This window comes from Serinus canaria, chromosome 6, assembly GCF_022539315.1.
Source record: "Serinus canaria isolate serCan28SL12 chromosome 6, serCan2020, whole genome shotgun sequence".
In the NCBI taxonomy this organism is placed as follows: Eukaryota; Metazoa; Chordata; class Aves; order Passeriformes; family Fringillidae; genus Serinus; species Serinus canaria.
Window position 1 is genome coordinate 31,846,268 of NC_066320.1, and position 23,949 is coordinate 31,870,216.

Here is a 23,949-nt window from a genome sequence, read left to right on the forward strand (position 1 = left end):
AACTATTTTTAGAGTAAAACACTTCATTTGAAACTCTGGCTCCACTAGTATGTCTCATGCTGTTCCTTAATGTTTCACAAAGTCACTTCATGGTTGTTGTAATCAAAAAGCTAATTAGTGGAGCTGCTTTGTTTAACATATTTGATCAGGTGTAAATGTTTTTGTGGGTATGCTGTGTTTGGTTTCTCTGAGCTAATAAATATTCTAGTTTATTTTTGTGTTGTGTGAGTAGTCAGACATGCACACTTCCTTTTGGAAAGAGATGCCTCAGTATTTCCTGATACCTCCCGTTCCTTACAACCTTTATTCCTTCTGAAATGAAGCAGCTGAAATCCTGTGTGGTGTTTTTTAAGTTACTGAGTGCCAAGGGTCAGTTGTTGGAGGTTGTTCCTATGCCTTAAAAGGGTATTTATCTTGCATTCTGATAACAATTCTATTGAATATTAGGCTGTTTTTTCCCTTTGGTTTTTCAAAAGTGATTTTTTTTTTTAAAGTATTCTAATGTTACTTAAAATATTTCACACTTTCTGATTTAACCTGTGTGGGAAGGGTTGTATTTATATTTAAGAATGTGGGTTTGCAAGTGTTTAATGTTGCTTGTGACTATATACTTGCACATAAATCCCAAAACCATGTTCATGGAAGATTTGTAATGCAATAATGATTTGGTCTGAAGGGATCTTGGTGAGAAAAGCAGAATGCAGCTGGAGTTGTGTGCTGATTCTTACTGCTGCCTGCTGAAAACTTTCATGGATTTCTTTCTCTAACTTAAACACCTCTTCTACCCCTGGGGGAGAGGGATGATGGGGGCACAGGAACCAGCAAACAAAGCTGGTAATTCTGTTTTTCAGCTCAGAATTTCATTTTGCTATTGCAGATATAATTTTTTCCCCCAAGTACTCCTCGTAATAGGAATAACCTTAGGAAGATTGATGGAGGTTACATGGATTCTCTTGTGCTTGTCTCTGGTTGTGGTGCAGTGTATCTGTGCTACAAAAGTACACCAGTTCAGCCAGCAATCATTAAAGCAATAAGCTGAATTTCTGCTTGTGATCTTACTGTGACATTCTTAAACCAGTTTAACTGTCTATTGAATAATTGCCCAAAGCATCTGTTTTTACCATTCAAATCAAGTGGGTCACTGTTACTAAGTGAGTTCTGTTTGTTTGCCAGCTGGAACTCTTGGGAAGTTGTAGCTGAGCTGAACATTTGTCAGTCCTAAGCCAAGCAGAATTATAAAATAGGACAAGTTCTTGTTAAATACCAAGTAAATTTGTGAACATTGATGACAAAGAGTTTGTGTGTTACCCTGCTCCATCTGACAGATGGTGCCTAACAAGGATTTGGGGGCTTCAGACTGAAACCTCCAAGTTTAAGATCAGTCAGTTGTGGAGGGTCCATTTGCTTTGTATCTATCTTTTGTTGGAGAGATGTTAACATTTTAACTTTTGAAGTTAGCCCTGAAGTTAAAAATAACGATTAAAGGAGTAGGAGGAATTCTTGGCAGAGTGGTTATTTTCTTTTCTCTTAGAAGATATTATCTGTCAGAAGGTACCAAGGAAAATGTCTGATACTTTAGGACAGCTGTTTGGTTGAACTCCCTCTTCACATCTCAACTCCAGTACAAAATTCTGTTTACTAGATTTTAAATTTAATGTCAATTTTCATTAAAAAACATGTATCAGACTACTCTTTTCCACATCTGTTCTTTTTAGCTGAAACATGGAGAGATGTGTATAAAGTAGATTTAAGAAGGTGTGTGTGTTTGTATTTTTTTGTTTTGTTGGAAACATCCATTAATGCTTTTCCCCCCTTGGTAAGTAAACATGTCATCAAGGCTTCTATTCCTTGCAAATCCAGGCTGGACAGAATGTGATGAGTGCAGCTCTTGCCTTTCAGCATGAATAGTTTCCTTGATGGAGGGTATTCCTTCCAAATCAGAAGGATTAGTGGTATTCCCCCATTCAAACTCTGCCAGCAAATGTACTTGAATGTTGCTTTTTTTTATTGATTTGTTTGTTTTTTTTTTTCAAAGTGACTGTATCTGTTGGGTGATTCTTTCTCAGAAAGATGAGATTTTAAACTGATTCATGTGGTCAAAATTTATTAAAATCCTAGCAGAAACTGGAGTAAGCATGATTTACTGGCTTCTTCCAAATGCCAGTTTAAATTACAAAGAGGAATTACAAATGGTTTCTGCAATGACACCAATGTTTGCTACCACAGTGGCCTAGAACAAGATTAATGTTGAGTCCAAGGTGACTCATTTCTTAGGGGAGGGAACTGATGTGTACTTAAATTAAACTTTATTGCCTTTTCTATAACTTAAGGTACCTATGGCAGAGGCTGTCAGGCAGTCCTGGTGGCCTGTGGGACTTACAGAATGTGATGTGCAACAATCAGGAGTTCCTGTGGGACCTGGTGAAGCTGGTTCCAGCTGCCTGTGGATTATGGAGTACAAATGGATGAGGATGGCTGTGCCTGTAAAACCTCTCTGGCATCCAGAGTTTGCTTGGGTGTTACCCTGGAGCTTCCCATCTCCTGGCACTTCAGGGCTGGATTTGACAGTGATGCTGGCAGAGTGTGTTTGCTGAAGGGCATTGCTGGGGATTCTTGAGTTGTGAGTTCAACTCCTGAGCTTGAGCTGCTAGACTAAAAGTAAACTGCATTTCTTCCCCTTTTCCTTTCTCCTCCACCTGTTTGTCACCTGCTGCAGGAGTGTGTTCTTCTCTTGGTTCAGGTCAGGTGGGTATTGCTGTCGTGGGCCAGAGCTCCCTGTGGGGATGGTGCACACATTCTTCTTAGCTCTGTGAGAGAAACCACTAAGAGTGTGTTTCTTAAACAAATCCAAAGTATTTAGAGCAATCTGTGATGAATCTTGTTTTGCAGTACATCCTTAAAAGGAGTGTAAGTTCATTCCTAGTATTCCTTTTTATGTCTGCTTAGTTTTTCCTTTGTCAACTGTTTTATTTCTCCTACAGGGTTTTTTATGCCATTAGATTTTTGAATTAGTGCCAGATATGTTACCCAAGCCTTCAGAAACACTGTGGGCAAGGAGAGTCTCCCTGGCCAGACATTGGTATGGAGTTGGCTGGGCTGTGTCCCACGCTGCCCTGCAGCTCTGGGAGACACAGAGGCACCTCCTGCTCTGTGTCCTGCAGAGCCTCTGCCTCTTCTCTGAGTGTTCATAAAGGCAGCCTGAAGAAACTGACATGAACAAGGTGCTTCCAGCTGGCACTGCCCCCCAGAGTCATCCCAGGTGCCCCTTTCTGTCCTCCTGACTGTTTGAAAATGAAGCTGGATTAGGGGATGTTTCTGTGGGAGGTGTGGGGGTTTTGTTTCTCTTTGCTGGTGTAGTGAGTTCAGACTGACTTCCTCATCACATCCAGGGTACAGCTGAGCCTTGATGCTTCTGTTTATGCTGTGCTAGGGGAGTGGGAAGTGTAAGGGTGGGAACAGACTAGGAGGCCAGGGGAGGCCATGCACCTCTCCTTGCTGCTGTCAGTCTGGGCTGGAACTGTTCAGGGAAGTGCAGCATGGATCACTCACTGCCAGGGGATGCCCTGCATACTGGCTGTGCCTGGGGACTCAGACAGTGCCTGTGGGGATAGCTGGGAGGGGAAGAGTCCCTGGTGTGAGTGGTACAGCCCAGCCTCCTTCCCTGTTCCCCTGGGACAGTGGGAAGCATGCCTTGGCTGCTGGGCCAGGTAGCAGTGATGTAAGATCACAACTCTCACCTGGCTGGGAGAGCTCTGTGTAATGTCATCTGTGCCCTGTTCATCTGTCCTGTCATAAATGCTTTATACATTTGTGTGTGTACATCTTTGAGACTGAGGAGAACTTTGCCTGCCTACTCCTTGGCAGAAAATCATAACTCCTTTTACTTTGGTTCTTGACTACTTTTCTTAAACACTGTGATATTTTATCAATGAATAAATGATCAAGTTAAAACCAGTTATTTCAATTTCCCTTAGAAGCACTGATGGTTGACTTTAGTTATTAACTTTAATGATTTTCCACTGTCCAGCTTCCCTTTGAGGTACAATCCTGCAAATAACAAGGGGTCTGGATGCCTCTGACAGATTGGAGAGGGAGAAGGACATCTGTAAGCTGTAGTTCTTGCATCTGTGCTGCTTTGTCTTGTAATGATACATTCAGAACATACTACAGGGGTTGTATGTAGGGAGAAGAGCTCTTTGCATGGAACAAAGAATAACCAATATTCATGCTCTCATGCATTGAGTGGCTTCAGGTTTTAGGTACATGTCTATGTCTTCTTGGGAGCACTTACTTCTTTTTTTTTTTTTTTAGCTGATTCAAGGTGCTGGGCTTGAAGAATCAAAAAACCCCTTAATAGACAGAAGTTTCTATTCCCTGTGTCATTACCTGGAGAGTGACTTACTGTTGATTATGTACTAATACAAGGGAGGCCCTGGAAATCCAAAAAGAGAAGGAGCAGAAGGGTGTGTTAACGGCCCATAAAGGTTTTTCAGACAACTCCTCTTTTTTATAAATTGATGTGTTACATTTGCTTACAAAGCAATCTGTCCTTCAGGAGAAATTCTTCCTTGGCTGAAATTGTGAGTCACTTACTATCAATAAAACTTCATTTATGGCCACCTGATGTGCCCCTGGTGAAGAGCTGGAAGAGCCTGAGGGCTGACTCAGCTCCAGAAAATGCCACAGGTCCTCAGCAGTCTGTCTTAGAGGAGAAGAGATTCTTAACAGGTGTCAGAATTAGGTTTTAGTGGGTCAGTTGATCAGCCTCTCACTTGCTGACGCTTAAACCAGTCTTAGGATTAGTCCTTAGATGAGTAAATGAGAGCATGTATGTGACAGACCTCTTGCAGTTGTATCTGTGGCAGAAGAGACGCAGCACAGGGCTCTGTCTCTGATCTATGTTAGAGCAGGAGCTGTCTCCACTTCTGACTTCTAAAATGTGTGACTTGGTTGTTTGGGCAATTTTCCTTCTCTTTGCCAGGCATTGTCCCACACAGGAGGCACAGCGACCTCCTTAAGATGAAGTGTTTCCTTTTGCAGTCTGCTCAGATGGAAGATGGTTATTGGAGGCATTGCTGCCTCCTTGAATCCCAGAAATCCCTAATCCCAGGTTGTTCTTTGGATAGTCACAGCTACAGCAGTCAGCTGAAAGAATTTGCTTACTGCATTTGCAGCTTGTGCCAGCTAGTGCCCCACAACTATCAGAAAGATACTGAAGTAAATAAAGGCTGTGCTGTAGTATTTTCCTTGGGAACTTTTCTGTCTGGCTGTTCTGATGCCACTGGAAAAGTGCACTAAGGGAAACCAGGACTTGGTTTTCTAGAAATGCTTATATAATCCCATCTTGCATATTTTCCAAGTTTCTATAACTGCACTAAACCCTATAAATATTTACATGTTCTAAAGAATAAACTTAATAGCACCTTAAGCTGAAATAGTTTGGTTTTAGCAGCTATTTCTGGCTTATTTAATATGAGGATAATATTGACATCTAATAAAGAAGAAGTTGTAAAAGTTGAAGGAGGATCAGGATGGTAAGAGTTATAATTGGGTGATTAATATTTTTTAAATTTAGTCTTTTGAAATACCCTTCTTAATTTCTATCATCTAATGTGTACTGAGATTGCAAATGTCTGATCTGTGCTGTTTCTAAGAGGCAGGGCTTTGCTGGAAGAAAAAAACCTTGGCTCCTCGTGCTGTGAAAGTCTTCCAATGAGAGGAAATGCCTGAATTGCAAAATGGGAGCACAGTTGAACCTGTAAATGCAGAATTCTGACTTGCACTTGTTATTTTCTCACGACTTGGGTGCAGCACTTGGCATTCTGTCCTCTCCCTTAGGATGTCAGACTATAGTCAGAGATTTTACATTGACAAAGCAGAATTTTTTAGGGGTACACAAAGACTGGTGTATTCAGGGGCAACAGCAAAGGGACATTTCTGGAGTCTCCTTTAAAGGAAAGCTGTGGTTGTGTGGATCAGGAGCAGTCACTGAGTCACTGGGATGTGTTTGCATTTGTGCTGCTCTTGAAGCCAGTCAGGGCTGTGCCCTCACAAGGGTTTGAGCTCCTGGAGGCTCCCGGGTGTTCTGGGAACAATCTTAAGGCAAATGCCACTCTTCCTTTTGACATTTTACCAGGCTGGGGAATGCAGTGGGTGTCAGTGGGGAATAATCCAACTGGCACAGGACACAATTCAGTCTGCTTGTGTAAGTAATGAGGCACTTCTGTGTTGTGAAATGCTGGGAATTATAACATCAATAAATATTTCTGTAGTATTTCTCATAAACAGTGGGGATTTTGAGCTCTCTTTAAATAGACTTAATGAATTGGAGGCTTTGGCTCATCCCACAGAAATCAAAGCCTTTGTAGGAATGTGCCTCCTATTGTCAATATAAACATATTCAGGTCTCATTTTAGTATAGTGATACTGAATTTCAGAACTGCAGGCGTGGTGCATGTAGGCAAATTTACCTTACAGTTTTGAGGCAAGATTTGTGTTTTCTGGTTCATATTTCTGACAGTCTGCCTGTTATCACTATATTGTGTGTTCACTGCTGCCTTGGATTGTATGGACTGGCACTGTAAGCAGGGCTGTCAGGAATTTTGGTGGGCTATCAGAAATTTTCCCTGTTCTTCTGAAGTGGCTACAGTGGAGCAAATACTTGGTAGAACAGGTAAAGAGAAATGTTAACTTCTTCCTGTGGCTCAGAGGGGCCAAAGAGGCTTGTAATGCCCAAGGAATATCAGCCCTGCAGTAGTGAGTTGGACTAGACAAACAAAAACTTCCTGATGCTTCCCCCTGCTATAAAGAGTAATTTTAACCTGTTTGGATTAAAGAAGAGAGGATGACCAGGTAGTATCCATGCACACAGTCACATTGCCATCTCTCCATGAGCTGTAGCTGTGCTGGTTTGTGTCATGCAGCACACCAACCCAATACCTAAAATACTACTAAAAATACATTTCTTTCTTTATATTTTTTTTTAAGGCCTAGAAAACATACTCAGTTTGCCTGGTTTAGATGTATTACTTGAGCTTTAGCTTAAACTTCATCAGCAAAGTTTGGAAATGTACTTTTTAACTGACAGCTTATATAACAATTTTAGTAATTCTAGGACATGGGGCTTTGAGGAATGTCAAGTATTGCAAGACGTGGGAATAAACTTCCAGAACTGGCAGTGCTGCATAGAGCACATGTCACTGATCTGGATCCTTTTTGCAGCTTGTAGTAGTTGGTGCTTGAAAAAGGCATTGCCAAACCTCATGTGATCACCTCAGCATCAGCCTTGGATCTCAGTTGTTGCTGAGGTTTGATGAAGAGTGGGATGATAATAAAGCAGCTGAGGGTGGGGGGCTGGAAGAACAATTAAAATGATGAATTTCCCAGTAGTAGGCTGTAGTAAAATGCACTGCTTGATGGGCTGGCTGGCTGGGATGTGATTTGGGTCTGATCATCTATCACCAAAAGATCGTTTTAGGAATATTTGTTTGAATTTTGAAATCAGTTGTGGATATTTGGATTCTCAGAGTGGCCACCTACCATTCTTGGGTGGTCTTTGGTGTGTTTGTCTGGGGGATGTGGTGGAGGGTGCAGATGTGGTAACAGGAGTCTCTCCTGTGTCAGTAGGAGTGGTTAAAATACTTGGGGTGATGTGCCTTTTAATCTTTAACAAGGTGCTTCTCCTAAATTAATGTAATAATACAAAAATAAGGATATCATAAGATAGCAGAGAATTTGCTCTTCTATCAAATTTCTTCTTTCCTCTCATTCTTGGGTTTGCCAGAGCTGTGGTATAACTTGTTTTAAGAGGGCAGGTCATGAGCAATTTGATTTGTTATCTGGCTACAAATGCAAATCTACACACACACACACAAAATACCAGTTTGGAGTATTTGGTTGGAATGATCATTGCAACAGCCATGAGGAATTGCCTTATCAGTGACAGAAATATTTCTTGCATGGAAATAAAGTTTTACACTTGGCACTTCTGACTCCTACAGAGCAAGAACTAAAATTGGACAAAACTCATCTGGGGAGAACACACAGGCAGGCACTGAATGAGGCAGTAGTGCTGGAGAGGAACAGGAATGTCTTCCTTACAGGAGACAGACACATGCAGCACAAAACTACAAAGTACTGTGTGTATGGTTTTTCTTCTGCCCTGGCCTCTTAGGACTTTGGAATGAGTGGGTAGATACTCTATAACTAAAATTTGAAGTTGAATTGTTGTTTTGGAACTTCTCTGCTTCAGACCACTGTTGAATAATCAAACTGTTATCTGTGGAAGCTTACACAGCACAGCTGATAACTTTGTAGAGAAATGTCTTGCACTGATAATCCATTTTCCCCGTGTTTCTTCTGAAAGCTTTATAATCTCAGCATTCAAAATGATACTTTTTGGCTGAGCTAAGAATGCTTTTCTAAATCCTGGATTAACCAGCAAGCCAGTGGTTAGTGTGCTTCTCTGCTAGCAGCCATTTCAATTTGTGTGTTTGAGTTTTTTTAATTTTGGTAGGGGATTTTTACTCATTTGGGATGAGGGGGTGGGAAGTGTTGTGGTTTTTTTCCTTTTTTTTAATTTAATTTCAAGTCCTGAGTGGGAGTGATTGTCCTGATTGGGTTTGATGACCTTTCCTGTTCATCAGCTTTTGTGTCTTGGTGAGCAAATGAAGTGAATGATGGAGTTGGGTCTCAGTCTCCAGCCTCCACTCAGCTGCTGACTCTCAGGAGCTGGGAAGGAGGTTTAGCTGCAGAAAATAGGGACAGGGTTTTCTCATTTGTCATCTCTGCTCTTCTCTGCTTGAGCTGCTGCAACAAGGGCTGCTTCTCAGGAGTGAGATTCTATTTACTGCTCCACTAAAGATGGCTTTAGGGATGCTATTCTGTTTCCTCAGTTCAGCACTGCACTGTTCTCTCGTGGACCACGTACCTAAAATAGAATATATTTGAAGGAATTTCTAAATTTAGGAAGTCTTATATTGGAACAGATCCTGTTAGCAGCTCCACATCTTACTGATGGTGTATTCTGATAATTGCAGCTAAGAAATACATTCAGCATGATTGGTCTTGATAGGAAGCATGGTACATAAATCAAAGATTTCCATGGACGCTAGAAAACATTGGGGTCATTTATTGTTCTTCTCATCTTGCATTAGAAGGTACACACAGTGTATTTAATTTCTCTTTAATTCAGTTTTAATGGAGTGTCCTGAGTGAAACTCTCAGGCTCCATTAGTAGCAGAGAGATGGTGAGTTGAAGAGAAAAATTTATGCTTTATACCATTTGTACTATTTGGAAAAAATAAAACTTTTAGGCCAAAAGTCTTTTAATAGTTGCTATTTCTATGATCTGATAATTGGTGATAAAATAATCAAACTAATCTCTTTACTATGAAGAAATTACTTTCTCTCTGGTCAAATGAAATGCTAGTGTGTATGTTAGTGCTGGTGTTTGATCATGGGTCCTCTTCTGAGCTGCCTTTTGGTCTCTTACATTTTCCAGCTAGTGTGGGTAATAGAAATGGTCTGAGAGATGAGGTAAGTGTAAATATTTTGCAGTGTTCTGCCTAAAATAGTAAAAAATTGGCAAGTTTTTTGCTGTGCAGCTGATCATCGTCTGTTTGGCCTGTAACAGAACAGCTACAGGTGAGCTGTGAAATGAGGTGGCTTGTTCCAGAATGGCTCCTGGTGTCTGAAATGGGCTGTGTGTTGTTTCTCTGCCCTCAGGAGTTGTGGAAGGTGATTTAGCTGCTGTGGAAGCCTACAAGTCCTCCGGAGGGGACATCGCCCGGCAGCTGACGGCAGACGAGGTGCGGCTGCTGAACCGCCCGTCCGCCTTCGACGTGGGCTACACCCTCGTGCACCTGGCCATCCGCTTCCAGAGGCAGGACATGCTGGCCATCCTCCTCACTGAGGTGAGCTCCCCTGCTCCTTGCAGGCATGGAACAGCACTGTAGGGAACTGCACCCCTGTGTGCAGCCAGTGGTACGCAGCTCTGGTTTGTGCTGGTGGTGGAATTTCCGTGAATCGCCGCCTTGTGCCTTGGATTTCTCCTCAAGAAGTGAGTTTGCTTTGAGAGACTCCCTTGTGATGGTCTTGAGGATGTTCAGTTTTCTCATTAATGAACAGTCTTGGCACACGTTGCAACTTTACTGGCAGTGGAAGTGAGCTATTGTGAGGCTTCCTGTGCTCTGGGTGAGGGAGAGGAAATGCTCTCAAGGCAAAGCACTGACATCAATGACAGCGCAGTTTATTCTGAGTTTGTTAATGAGTAAGTTTACCTGGGCTGGCTTTCCTGGCTTTTATGGGAGCTTCTTTTCCAGAGAGAGGCAAATGTCTTGCTTTGCAAAATTGCTGCATTTTTTTCTATTCCTTGCCCATTTTACAGACTTACTGGCTCCTCTGTTTTGCTCTTCCATTTGCATTGTGTCACCTCACTTCTGGTGACCTCTGCTGTTCTCCCTCTTTGCCCTGTAAATAATTCTGTTACTTTTTTTTGTCTGTTTCCTTCAACTCAGACTTTGGTTCCTCACTTGATCAGAGCCTGATTTTTATTCTGCCTCCTTCCCTGATGCTTAGTGCAATTCTGAAAGCTGCTGTTTGCCTACAAAGCACATAAAGATGATGGAATGCTCAATGTTGAATAATTAAAAAGAGTAGATGAAGCAAGACAAATGTAGCTAAAGCCTTGAGTATATATTTACATATGCCTAATATCAGTAGCTTTGTGCTGCTTACATAACTCTGTGTGGATGGAGTTACATGTTTAAAAACAAGTTAATTTACTGAAATAGTGTCTTAGGGATTTTTGTGTTCGGTTTTGTTTCAGTGCCTAGGAATACTGACTCATCTTGTCATTTCTGGAAATGCTTACTAGTATTTGAGCCCCAGTGATAATTTCCTTTTCTGGGTTATGAATGACTGAAAATGTGGGTCTTAAAGGTTTTTTTTTTTGTATCCATCTGTCATCATCCCTGTGCCAGTTGTCCTTCATCATTGATTGGGTTTCTCCTGCCAGTGATGACTAGAAGTGGACAAATTTAACTATCTTAGCTTCATAGGTTTTGGGAATATTGTAGGAAACCATCTTGTGCAGTGCTAATAAATTGTTAAATCTAGACTTGTCTCAGGTGTGAGATTTGAGATTGCTGTTGTAATGAGCTCTTACCTATTTTTTTTCCTCTTTTTCAGCTGGGGGTGATCACCTGTTAATTCACTTCTTCAATTGAAAGATGTTTTTAACCAGATTTGTGTTACCAGTTCCATGACAAATGAGACATTTCATTAAGAGTCACTAAACTTTAGATCTTTCAGGGTGCCAGTGTTTACAGCTCTCTTGCATTCCTTGCTAACCAAACACTCTCTGCTTGTGGTCATCCCTCCCAAATCTTTATATTGAATGGGCTAATCCTGAGTGCAGTAACTGTGTTGTTTTACAGGTGTCCCAACATGCAGCCAAGTGTATTCCTGCCATGGTGTGTCCAGAGGTCACGGAGCAAATCCGCCGTGAAATTGCTGCATCTCTCCATCAGCGCAAGGGAGACTTTGCTTGCTATTTTCTGACTGACCTTGTGACGTTTACGTTGCCTGCAGGTAGCTACAAAACCCTTCTTCCTGCTGGAAGATTTTATTGCATGGCCACTGGTTGAAAATTAGGTATTTTGACTTTCTGGTGGTGATGTGTGTGTAGGTTTTATTCATTAAGAGTCTTATTAATTAATTTATTGAAAGTTTTATTTATTAAGACCTGTTTTGTTAGGTCAGGCTTAGCAGTTGAATTTGATTACTCAGTATTTGCACACTTCAGTCCATACATTGTTCCTGTGAACTGAGCATCTGTTGTCCTACTTAGACATGAAGAAATGGAAGAAAAGTGGTGTGTTCTAAGGAAAGGCTGTATTTGAAGTGAAGATTGGAGCCCAGACATTTCTGGTCTGTGGTGTGACTTTTCACATGGCTATTTTAGCTTCCAGTCCTTGCTGTTGAGGCCCAGAGCTGTTCTTCTTACCTAGTTGTAGCAATAGCACTTTTTGAATACTTTTGAGGTGCTCTGAGATTGTTTACCTATTAACAAGGAGCTATTACAAGACTTTTAATCTTCAGAAGCTGTTTCCTTTAATAGAAATTCTACCACCAGTCAGAAAGCATGCAGCTGCAAACTGTGCCAATCAGCAGATCTGTTTGTCTTTTTTATAAAACATTGCAAGAATTCTGTTTGGAACCCCTTTGGTTGAGTGTTACCTCATCTTCTCTACAAAATTCTGGATAATATTTACCAATTGTGCACCTGATTGAGGTGCTGTATTCACTTGTACTCTGTGTGTCATGTGTGAGAGGCACAGGGGGTGTCTGGGAGAGTAAATTTTCATTGCTTTTTAGGGGAGAGAGGGGAAAGGGGCAGCAAGGATTTCATAACATGTGAGGAATGTTCTCTCCAGAGCTTAAGAATTTGTTTAGTATTTTCAAGAGAGACATCTTAAAGCACTTTGCAGCTTTTTGACTCATGCAATAGCCATTTAGTAATTAAAAAATAAAACTGTTCAAAAGCTTTTGTGCATCAAGACTTTCCACTTTCCTCACACTTTGCCAACTGCACATCTTTTGCAGTTTGGCTCCAGAGAGCATTTCCAAGGATAGAAATATAAATCACACAATCCTGCTCAGATATTACCTGAACAGTGTAGTTTAGGAACCAGTGTCCACTTGACCTTTTAAATACACAGATTGGATCCTCTTGTAAAGGCAATGCTTGGATATTAGAGAGCGAAGCTTTTACATTGATTACTGGTCACTGCAAGCAGTTTTAGCTTAAAAAGCCCCAATCTATCATACAAAAAAAACCAAAAAAACCACCCCACATCACTCTGCCTGTACCAGGCATTAGTGTGCTTCATTAGCAACTCATGTGCCTAAATGTGGGCTTAAAAGCCCTGGGGTGTTGGACATCTGAGCAGGACTGGCAGCTACCACACTGCAATTAAGAGAGATCATTGTGTCCTTGAAATACCACTTAGGCCCCAGTCCTTATCCCCTAAAGTGCCTGAAGGGGTGCTGGATGTTCCTGTTCCTATTTTATTTACTGCCTTAACTTTCATGTGGATAAGTTTCATGATTGTGAGGTGAAACCAGGGAAGTTTCTCTGGTTGCTGCTCTGCCTGGCAACCCTTTACTGCTTATCCTCTGTTGGAATGCAGGCCAGGAGCAAATATTTACTGTGTGGCACATGCTGAGTTTTAGAATGTGTGACAGTGTTTGTTGCTTTAAATGATACAGCAGTCACAAGACAGTTTTGCCCATTGTACAGTTTTCCACATTTTTTCCCCCTTCTTTTTTATGAGGCAGTTGCAAATTCTGTCTGTAAGGCTCTTGGAGCAGTTGTCAGTACTGGCATTTCCATGGCATAGCTCAGTAGTTTTCCCATTTCTTGTTTTTTAACTTGCTGCAAACCATTGGGGTTCTCAGAACTATTTCATTGAAGCCTGAATGAGATCACAGAGGAAGGGCATGTTCTGGAGAAGAACACATCCCTTGGCAAATTGTACCTGTCCATTGGGATAGACTGCAGAGGAGAAGCCATTCCAGATGGGTGGAAAACCATTGCTTAGGATTGAAGCTGTGCTAAAATATAATTGGGTCGAAAGTAAAAATAGTCTTTTGTAAAATTTCTCACCTCAAGTGGTTTTCCACTTTCTCCTTCAGAGAAATCCACTCTTACCCTATGCATGCTGTGATGGTCATTTCTGCATCAAAGGTGTGACCGTGAGGCTGAGATGCAAGCCTGCCTCAGCAGCTCTGCAAAGCCTTGGGTCGCACATGACAGCAGCTTTCCAGAGGAGGTGTTAGGGCTGATGGGGCAAAAGCTGTTCTGTGAGTTCTCCTGAGCAGCAGTTGCTGATGTCTCTTTTACAGTAACATGTAAAACTCTTGTATTTGCTTTGTTTTTCCAGATATTGAAGATTTACCGCCCACAGTCCAGGAAAAATTATTTGATGAAGTACTTGACAGAGATGTTCAGAAAGGTAAATGCACTGAGAACAGCTGGGATCACTTCTGGCTTTTCTTTAGAGAATATGTCTCTAACTATAAATAGACTACATGTGTCTGTATATGCATGGCTCTGTTCATGAACACGTTCTAAATAGAGATTGGATGCTTTCTACTGGATCTGCACCCTGGAATTCATGAAGTCACAGAATGGATTGGGCTGGAAGGGACCTTGAAGACCTTCTAGACCAGGTTGCTCCAAACCAGCAACTTCCAGAATGGGGCAGCCACAGCTTCTCTGGGCAGCCTGTTCCAGGACTCACCTCTCTCATAGGGAGCAGTTTCTTCCCAATATCCCATCTAACCCTGCTCTGTGGCAGTGGGATGCCATCCCCCTTGTCCTGTCACTACATGCCCATGTAAAATTATTTTAACATTTCCAGTCTATTTCTGAGGCAGAGGGAGAATGGAGTCTGTAGAAATCATGTTTGTAGAGCTTTTGAAAAATCTTTAAAAGTCAGTTTTGAGTCACAAGCTTTTTAAGGAAATCTGAAAAAAATCCTTTCATTTCAGTAACAATCCTCAAACAAATTATGTGGGAGCTGTGGTTTGGTTTTGATTTATTTTATTGCCAGTAGGAGAAGTTTCCTCAGCCAGTGTAGTTGACCTGTTTATTGTGATGCCTTGTGAAGGCCTAGAACAGAGGCTGGACAGAGCTAAAGAATGAAGCAGGGATTTATTAAAAGGCCTCCATGGATCCACCTTGGGCAGCACCAGAGCCCAGCCAGGGCTGCACCCAAGATGACCCAAAATGGCCCCAAAATGCCCGGCCGGGCACGGGGTCTCTCCCTGGGATCAGCTCTGCTCCATTCCCACCTTGCAGTTCATTGTCCCAGCCCAGCTTTAGCCCAGGCACTCCCACCCTGCTTGTTTTTCTCTCTCCAGCCCACGGGGTTTGTGCTCCTGGGCTGAGATTTGGCTCATTTGTCCTTGGTGCCCAGCTGGAGCAGGAATTGTTTTGTCTCCCTGCTCTGGGCACAGAGCTCACCATCCCATAATATGAAGTTCAGAACTACACACTAAAGCAGCACAGACTCTGAAAAATAGAAAAGCCAAACCTGAGGTATCAATTGTAGTAGGAAGACAGAATATAAAACAGAGTTTTATTCATGCAAAAGGGTAGGTCATTGAGACTATGCCATTATTGTGCTGTCGAATTCCCTGAGCTAAATAAGAGCTTGTTTAAGAGCTGGCTGTGCTGTTGCAGAGCTGGAGGAGGAGTCTCCCATCATTAACTGGTCCCTGGAGCTGGGGACACGCCTGGACAGCAGGCTGTACGCACTTTGGAACCGCACAGCCGGGGACTGCCTGCTCGACTCCGTGCTCCAGGCCACCTGGGGCATCTACGACAAGGACTCCGTGCTGCGCAAGGCTCTGCACGACAGTTTACACGACTGCTCCCACTGGTGAGTCAGGGCAGCTTCTGCATGTGCTGCAGCAGCAAAACCCCACAGCCAGCCCTAACCCAGTTCCCTGCTGTCTTGGTTGGAAAAGCCAGGTGTCTGCTAAGGAAGGGAGGAGCCTCCCTTGAAATGGAAAATGCAAACCCCCTCCCTCTGAATTATTGTAAGTTTGAAATTAAGGGGTTCTCAGGCAAAGATATGGGTGGGGGAATAACAGTTCTTTACTAGGAAAATTAAAAATACAAATGTAATAGTACAAAAAAACCCCACTGCCAGAGTCAGAATCCAGCCTGCCCCCCTGTGGGTCAGGCTGGTGGCACAGTCCCATCCCAGGGGGGCTCAGGGTGGTGGCACAGTCCCATCCCAGGGGAGCTCAGGGTGGTGGCACAGTCCCATCCAGGGGGGCTCAGGCTGGTGACACAGTCCCATCCCATGGGGGCTCAGCCCTCCTGCAGTGCCAGCTGTGGCTCTGCTGGAGCAGGGATCCTGCCCAAGGGGGGAGTTTTCCTCTGCAGCTCCAGGGCTGCTGGAGATGGGCCTGCTCTCCCTCTGGGAATGCAGGGCAGCAGAAAGCTGCTCCTCTGGGAATGCAGGGGGCAAAGGCTGCTGGGCTGTTCCCAGGGCAGGTTGGATCCAGGTAGGAATGCTTGGCTCCTTCCCTGGGCAGAGCATCTCCCATGGGATGGTGGAATTGGATCAGCCCTGCAGGGACACTCAGTGGCCATGGACAGCAGAGATCTCCTGGAGGGAGGATGGGCTGTGGGAGAGATGAAGAAAATTGCCCAATGAATAGAGAGAACTGCCCCAGCTCTGACAGATGGCAATAGAATTCACACCCCCAGCTGCATTTTGCATTGCAGCCTAAGACACCTGTGGATTGTGCTCCTCAAAGCTGTTCAGTCCCCATGGTCCCAGCTGGGAACTTCATCTCATGTTTTAAATAGGAGCACTGGAAACTTGGATGCTGTGAACTCAGGGATGGTGTGTGATGCTCAGCAAATGGCATTTCAAACACTAAAATGCTTTATACTTGTCAGGCATGCACTAACCACAGTTACTGCAGCTGCAGTTTCTGTCCTGGCAATGTAAATCATGCATATGCCATGCCTTGCTGCTTGGTGGGAGCTGTGCAGAAGATTGTTAGTAGAAGATAGCCTTTTATTCTTTATAAACTTTTCAGTGTTTTCATTCCATCTGCTTAGTTACGGCTTTACTCAGGATTGCTCTTTTTATCCCTGCTCTGTCTGCTAAAATAATGGCAGTAAAGCAGAGTGTTGACATTTAACTGGTTCTGTCATTTGGCCATAAAATTGATTTATCATTCTATAAAACAACTTCTCTTGCTTTGCACTGACCTTCTTTAGTTGGATACTGTGGCTTCCCTCTGCTTGAGGCACAATCTTAGTTGTTCCCCCAGTGGTGTCTAGCAGCTCTCCAGAGTGTCCTGGACTAAGGGATGAGCTGATAAAGACTGATAATCCCAGTCACAGATGATCATTTCTTTGATGTTCTTGTAGTCAAGGACAGGAGAAACACTGTCAGCACATACTGCAGAAAGAGGCTGTCCCTGTCCTTTTGCTGTACAGAAGGTCAACAACAAGGATTAATTTAGGGATACCCGTAAGTAAATTTTGTGCTGTTGGGGGAGAACTCCCCAAATTGGCATCCAGAGCTGGATTCCAGAAAGTGGTGCTTGAGAAGCAATTCTCCCAAGAACCAGTGTCTGACAGGATCTGTCACTGCTTTGGAGCTGTTCAGCATGGAGTGTGCATCTCAACCAGGCAGGAATGTCCCTGGCATCACAGGCAGCTCCCACGAGGCCAGAACAGAAATTTAGGATGGATTATGTTTTGTTCTTTATGGTAACAAAACTAAACATGGTAGCCAAAAACATGCTGCAAACTACTGAGCTTTGGACCAAATCTCCCAAAATGTTGGTGTTAATTATGGTTGACTTACTGCTCTATCTTAACATAACTCTTGCTTAGAGGCTTCTCAATCTTGTTAAGGTTTTTAGTTTATGTCTAGACAGAATTTTCATTTTACTCTGAATTTGTGTAATCTTTATCCTTATTAGAAGTATAACTTTTAACTGATTGATGTGCTCCTTCAAGGGAACAATTCTTCAAGACTAGGAAGAACAAGTCTTCAAGGAACAACTCATGTTCTTGTTAGGAACAAGTCTTTAGAATAAGTCTTTTAGCCAGATTTTGTTGTAAATTGATCATTCTGTACATCCTGTAAGTGCTGGATAGATTCCATTTGAGAAGATACATTTAATTTTGTGGACTAGGACATGTGGCTGATAGGAAGTGATGTCGTCACTGGAACAGGCTCTTAAATGCAATCCCTGCTTAAACTTTTATCTAGTGGAATTATTCTTCAAAGCCTCCACAAAGACACTTAAAAATGGGTATTTTTATAGTCAGACAGAAAACACTCATGTAACTCATTTGACCTTGTTTTGTTATGTTTGTTTAGATGTTGAGCAAAGAGAAATCTATTTACCAGAGACAGTCTTGTGTCTGGTACTCAGAAAAAGCTCCCTGGTGAAGTTCCCAGAGGCTCTGGCCTGTGGAGTTTTTTCCACTCACCTTTCAATAACTCCACTTTTTTAGTTTACACAAAAGTGTGTTTTGAAGTGCCCCTTTTTGTATTCCACCATTAGCTTTTGCTAGAGAATAGGCACATGCCCTAAGTTGACTTTCAGAATTTTATTCTTTAATGGATGCATTCAGTTCTCTTGTGTTAACCTGAAAACTTTGCTTTAAATGAGATCAAAATCTTGTCTATGGCTGACTAACTCAGGGAAGAAACTTCTTTAGGAGAACACTTTCACAATGCAGCTTTTAGGGAGTAGTTTGGTGTTTTCCTTTTTTTTTTTCTTCCTTGAATTTTCTGGGCTTTCTCTCTCATTCTGGTGGTGTGGGAATTTTTGTTGTTGTTTTGCTTTGTTTTTTCTTCTCTTTCCCCCAGAATCTGATTCAATTTCTTTCAAGAGACCTGGAAATGAATTAATTTAACAAAAAGTGCTGTTAGAAATTTATGAGCGAAAACAGGCAAAATAGTTATCAGGTTCAAAGGTGGAAGTCTTGGTGTGTTTGGATAAAAACTGGAAAATAGATCCAGAAGATTCCCTGTAGATACTACTGTCAATTAGCTCAGAGCTATCCAGATATTTTAATAATAGGAATTTTAAGCCACACAAAGGTTTTAGCTGGACTCAGGAAACCCAGCCTGGCTGGTGGCTGTTGTCCTACACATCAAGAATTCAGGGTGATTCCACCTTCACTGAAAACATAGGAAAGATCTTATCCACACACACTGCCTGCTGATATTCTCAGGTTTTAATTAAATGAGTTCATTTCAGTGACATTTTTAATAAGCTGAAACTTCAGAATGGTTTCTTTGTCTTCACAGTAAAGGCCATTGTTTAAAAGTTGGCTGAGCCCTGTTCCCTAAATCCTGGTTCCTAATATGAAGTTATGGCTTTTCCATAGTGTGGTGATAGGACAGAGTTAAAAATTTTAAAAAGCAAATAATTTCCTTTTAATGTGTCATTTTTCTTGGTAAATGGTTAAATAAAATATGACTAAACTAAATCCCACTTTGCATATTTGATTCTTATCCACACTGCTTTACAACTCCATATAATGTGGAATTACCACCCCTTTGCTCCAAAATTTGGTATAAACCAGATTCTGCCTCTTAACCATGCGCTGTTGGAAATTGATATGCAAGCACTTTGAAGTTAATTGACTCATGATGTGGTTAAAAATAGAAAATACCTATTTTTTTGTGTGAGAAGAACGAGCAACTCCTCCTGTATGAAATGGAATGCCTTACTTATGCTCCCTGTATATCAATATTAAAATAAGACTTAAAAAAACCCAAACCTATTGCAAGAGGTATCAAACTAGGCAGGAGCCTGGTAGGAACTTGGATCATGTTTGCTGTAGGCATTGCTTTTTTTTTTTTTTTCAAGTGGTTCTTAAATGAAGATTGATAAATGGGGTCTCCTGAAGATCAAAAAACAAAACAAAATCCAGTTTTCCTGCTACTTGCTCTCTTTCTTCCCCTTTCTTGGGATGAAGGTTAAACACTGCTGTCAGGATTATGGTGGATGAGTAAATATTTTTGCCTTTACCTTTTTTTTTCTGTCTCTCTCTAACATTTTAGGTTCTACACACGCTGGAAAGAGTGGGAATCGTGGTATTCCCAAAGCTTTGGTTTACATTTCTCCTTGCGAGAGGAACAGTGGCAGGAAGATTGGGCATTCATTCTCTCTCTTGCAAGCCAGGTAAGAAAACTCTTTGTCAGAGGGCTTTTGGAAAAGATATTTTAATATCTGGGAGGAAGTTTCAGAACTAGAAGAGTTTTTTGGGCATAAGAGTATTTCTGTATGAGGGAAGAATGTTCTTTCTAAGCCAGTGATCTTAAAATCTTACTGGGTAAGCTCTTCTGCTGATATGGAAAGGTTCATTTGAAATTATAATTTTTGAGCTTCCTATTAAGTGCAACACAAGAAAAGAATTGTGGTATTAGAGTGAAGTCTGTAGAACAAGCTCATAGACAATCATGTGTTTAATATCCAGCTCCTGCAGCACTTTTACCTCCCAAGCACACCTCCAAATCTGTCAGCTTACACTGCTCAAACTCCAGCAAGCTGAGATTTTATAACTCCACTCCAAAATAAGATTTACATTCCTATAAGCTTCCAGCCATGGGAGTATTTTTAGCTCCTCTTTTAAAGTATAAACATGATTTTGGTGCTATTTTTTTGAGATTTGTTTTGTATGTGCCCTTTTCCTATCATCAAAAGGTATTTGCTTTAAAGTGCCCTCAGATGAAGGAATTATTTTTAGACCTAACATTATGTAGAGTTTCACTTCTAAGTGGGGAATGAAATCCATCACATTGAATCTGGGCAATAGGACAGAGAATTACTACTGACAGCTGACAAGCTGAAATGTTTTTCCTTATTTCCAATAATTTTCCAGTCTTTTGTTTGTCCTGTCAAAGCTTTATCACTCTTAAAAGCATTTTCTCTCTCAATTTGAAAACTATTTTTCAAATTTCAAAGTAGAGGATGGTAAGTTCTGTCTTTCTTTGTGTTTGCTTCAGCCTGGAGCGAGTTTGGAGCAGACACACATTTTTGTACTTGCACATATTCTTAGAAGACCAATTATAGTTTATGGAGTAAAATATTACAAGAGTTTTCGGGGAGAAACATTAGGATATACCCGCTTCCAAGGTAAGCCTTCCATTTTTTAAATTCACTTTTCATCAGGGTTGGGCTGTAAATCACTAGTGACATGAAGTGACTGTCTGGGAAAGGATGGGATACTGTTGTAGATACATTTTCATTTGCTTTTAAAAAGAAGAAAATAGTTCACTCCAAACTTGAAGTTTTTCATTTTATAGTGGGCATGGTGCCTCTAAAAGTGAATTCCATGATACTTTAAATGGGAATTTAAAAAATTTATGTGTTTCAGTGATTCACACTCTACAGCAAGTGTGAATACTGACTTATTTCTCATCAGTACTATAATTTTGCATAACTTGATCAGGTTCTTTTTGACTTTTTCTCCTCCTTGTCTTCAGGACAGCCTGACCTTAAGATAAATATGAAGATGACTCAATCCAGTTTTGCTTAGACTTAACATCTGTAGATTTCTAAAGATGCATTTTTCTGCTCTGTAAGCCAAATCTGTGTTTGGGCAACTTTCCCCTCGATGACATGCTAATACTTTATTATTCAAATAATAAAACATGAGAGGGGATTGGGAGCATCTGCACAAACTGAGCTGTAAACAGAACCATGGGGAAGGGACTGCGTGTGTTCCAGGGGCTTGGGACATTTGTTTTGCCCACAGTTCATATTCCTGGCCTCAAGTACATCTGCTTGATGATGACCAACTCTTTATTTATAGCTTAGCTGAGGACTTCCCAAAACATCTTTGTGTTTTGAAAGAAAAAAATATGGTGACTTTGGAAGGAGGCAAGGCCATGATCTGTAGAAAACACTAAGCTGTGCAGTTAATGTTAATTTATAACTATTTAGAGTCTTGGCTTCTATGTTTGGGGCAGTAACAAAACTTCATGTAGGGAAACTGATTATTTTTTTGAAGAGTCTAAAAGTTTAGAAGTCTTTGTAGTTAGATGTTAACTTTTCTTTTAATGATGAAAGGCAGCTGGGAAGGGACAGTTACTTGTGTCACTTAAATCTGACACTCCAGCTTTGTGTTGCTTTTAACTCCAAGGCTTAGTGGTTTGCAAAGGTTTTATTTCCTAGATTGGGCATCGAGGCAGACAAGTGTTACATGGCCTAAATGTGCTGAAATTTTCTTGCTCTGTGAACCAGAAGGAAACTGGGTGCCTGGAACACCCTTTTACTGCACACAGGGTTCCAGGAATTTAGGCAGCCAAATAGTTACAACTTGAGATTTGCTTGCCACAAGCCCCATCCATCCATCCATGGAAACAGCCCTGGGAACAGGTGAACTTGGAGTCCTGTGTCACAGTAGCTGGAATTGCTCCTCTCCCTGGCCAGCCACATTTTTGTGGTTGATGTGTGCTCATCAAAGGCCATGGGCACAGCTGAAACCCAGCTGATGGAGTACCAGGAGGAGTCTCCTGCTCTGGGCCTGTGTGTGGGCTCTGCTCAGCAACTGGAGCTTTGGGGAGTGCTGGGGTGCCCCTGCCTCTCTTTAACATCACATCCACCAGAAAAGTCCCTGGAAGTGTCCAAGGCCAGGTTGGACAGGGCTTGAAACCACCTAGGAAGGTGGAAGATTGGGCAGGGGCTGGAACTGGATGGGTTTTAAGGTCCCTTCCAACCCAAACCACTCTACAGTAGAAATGGGGAATTGAATTTTTTTAATGCTTGTTCAACATCATGGTTCAGTTTGTAGCACCCTGTTAGCCACCCCTAAAATACTCTCCCTGACAGGATTTTTTTCCCCAAGGATTCCTTGTTCCAGCTTGGCATCCTTGCTATAGCTGCTGTGAATCCCATAATTGACAGCCTCCTTGTTCCCCAGATTCCAGCTGACTGTTAATTCTTTAAATCCTAAAGCTTCAGGGGTGGAAGATCTGTTTTCTCAAGCCCTAACTATGACCCTCCTAGTCTAGCCACATGTATTTAGTGGCACAAATGTGCAGCTTTTAAAACTGAAGAGGAAAAAAGATGACTGACTGAAGTGACCATCAGGTCAGGCTGGAGAAACTAAATCCTGTCTGGGTGGCTTCAGGATAGGTGTCAGCCCATAGTCTTTATTTTCTGTGGCTTGTGTTCATGTCAACTGTTGTTACACGACCTTCTGGCTTTATATCAGAGTGACTTTTATAACTCTTAAGAGCACTAGATATTCTCCCTGGCAATGCTTGAAATTGTTTTCTTGTGGAGCTCATCACAGTGTAGAGGAGGAATGGAAAGTGCAGCACAGCCTTTTGTCTTGGGGAAATTATTAGTGTGTAATTTTCACCAGGATAAAACAATGGTGAAAGAAGATTTCCAAACACTTGCTGAATTTCAGTGTAGAGATGGAGGCAGAGAGATGAGTTTCAGTCCTGAAAGATCACATAGCTGTGCTCCCAGGAACTGAGGGACTGTCTTTCTTACATTTGACTGGTTGTCATCTTCTGTGTAAATTTGAACTTAGACTGAATGTTTGCTTCTTTCCCTTAATGCAAAGGTTTGAAACTTTCTGGTGAACGCTTATCCTGTGTTCTTCACCTTTTGTGTTTAACATTGCTTTAGAGTGAGACTTGATAATGGGGACAGGAGGGAGGGAGGGCTAAGAAAGTATTGAAAGGATCTGTCTTCTTAAAATCGAGGTGTTGTAAAAACTTATGTGAATCTTAATTTTAAACAACTGGCAAGACTTTTAGGTAGCTCTTGATTGCTAATTCAGAAACAAGGTGGGGAGGAAAAAGGCACAATTATTTACTGGTAGCCCCCACTAATTTTTACTGCAGTACAAAAAGATGAGCTCAGCATTTAAGCAGAACCTCCAAAGCCACCCCTGCCTCAGATTCCCATTTTAGCGTTGCCCTTCCCTCTCCATGGCTGAGGAGCTGTGTTTGCAGCAGCAGCTGTACTAGGAGGGGTTGCTATGCTACATGTGCACTTGAGTTTATGTGGGGCTATTTTTAATCTGTCACAAGGTGAGCTGTGCTTTTGCTTAAGTTGTCTTGCAGCAGTACACACCAAGAATTATTTATGTTCCTGGAAGAAAGGAGTTCCAGTTTTATTTTGAGACCTCGAGCAAATTGCTGTCTTTATTGCTAAAAATGCTGATGAGAAAAAGTGCAGTTCTTAGAATCTGTGACATCAGGTGTTGGTTGTAGCTGAGCAAAGTAGTATCAGCTTTTTGGTGCCTTTTTTTTTTTTTCCTTTTAATTGATATGAATAATTGATGTGTGTTAATTTAATCTGTGAGTACTGTATATGAGCAGTCCCATTCTCTGGGATGGGTTACATCAGTGCTGACTAACATTT

General features: G+C 41.8%; 1 protein-coding gene across 2 annotated transcripts in view; it reads left to right on the forward strand.

Moving 5' to 3' along the window:
- The window catches only part of ZRANB1 (zinc finger RANBP2-type containing 1), a 43,404-nt gene that overhangs the window by 14,573 nt on the left and 4,882 nt on the right, over positions 1-23,949 (forward strand). For both annotated transcript variants that reach the window (XM_030241034.2, XM_030241033.2), the window contains exons 4-9: positions 9,727-9,914; positions 11,439-11,592; positions 13,947-14,018; positions 15,251-15,449; positions 19,626-19,746; positions 20,571-20,700. In XM_030241034.2, the coding sequence (XP_030096894.1) occupies positions 9,727-9,914; positions 11,439-11,592; positions 13,947-14,018; positions 15,251-15,449; positions 19,626-19,746; positions 20,571-20,700 (864 nt within the window). The remainder of the gene's footprint in view (positions 1-9,726; positions 9,915-11,438; positions 11,593-13,946; positions 14,019-15,250; positions 15,450-19,625; positions 19,747-20,570; positions 20,701-23,949) is intronic.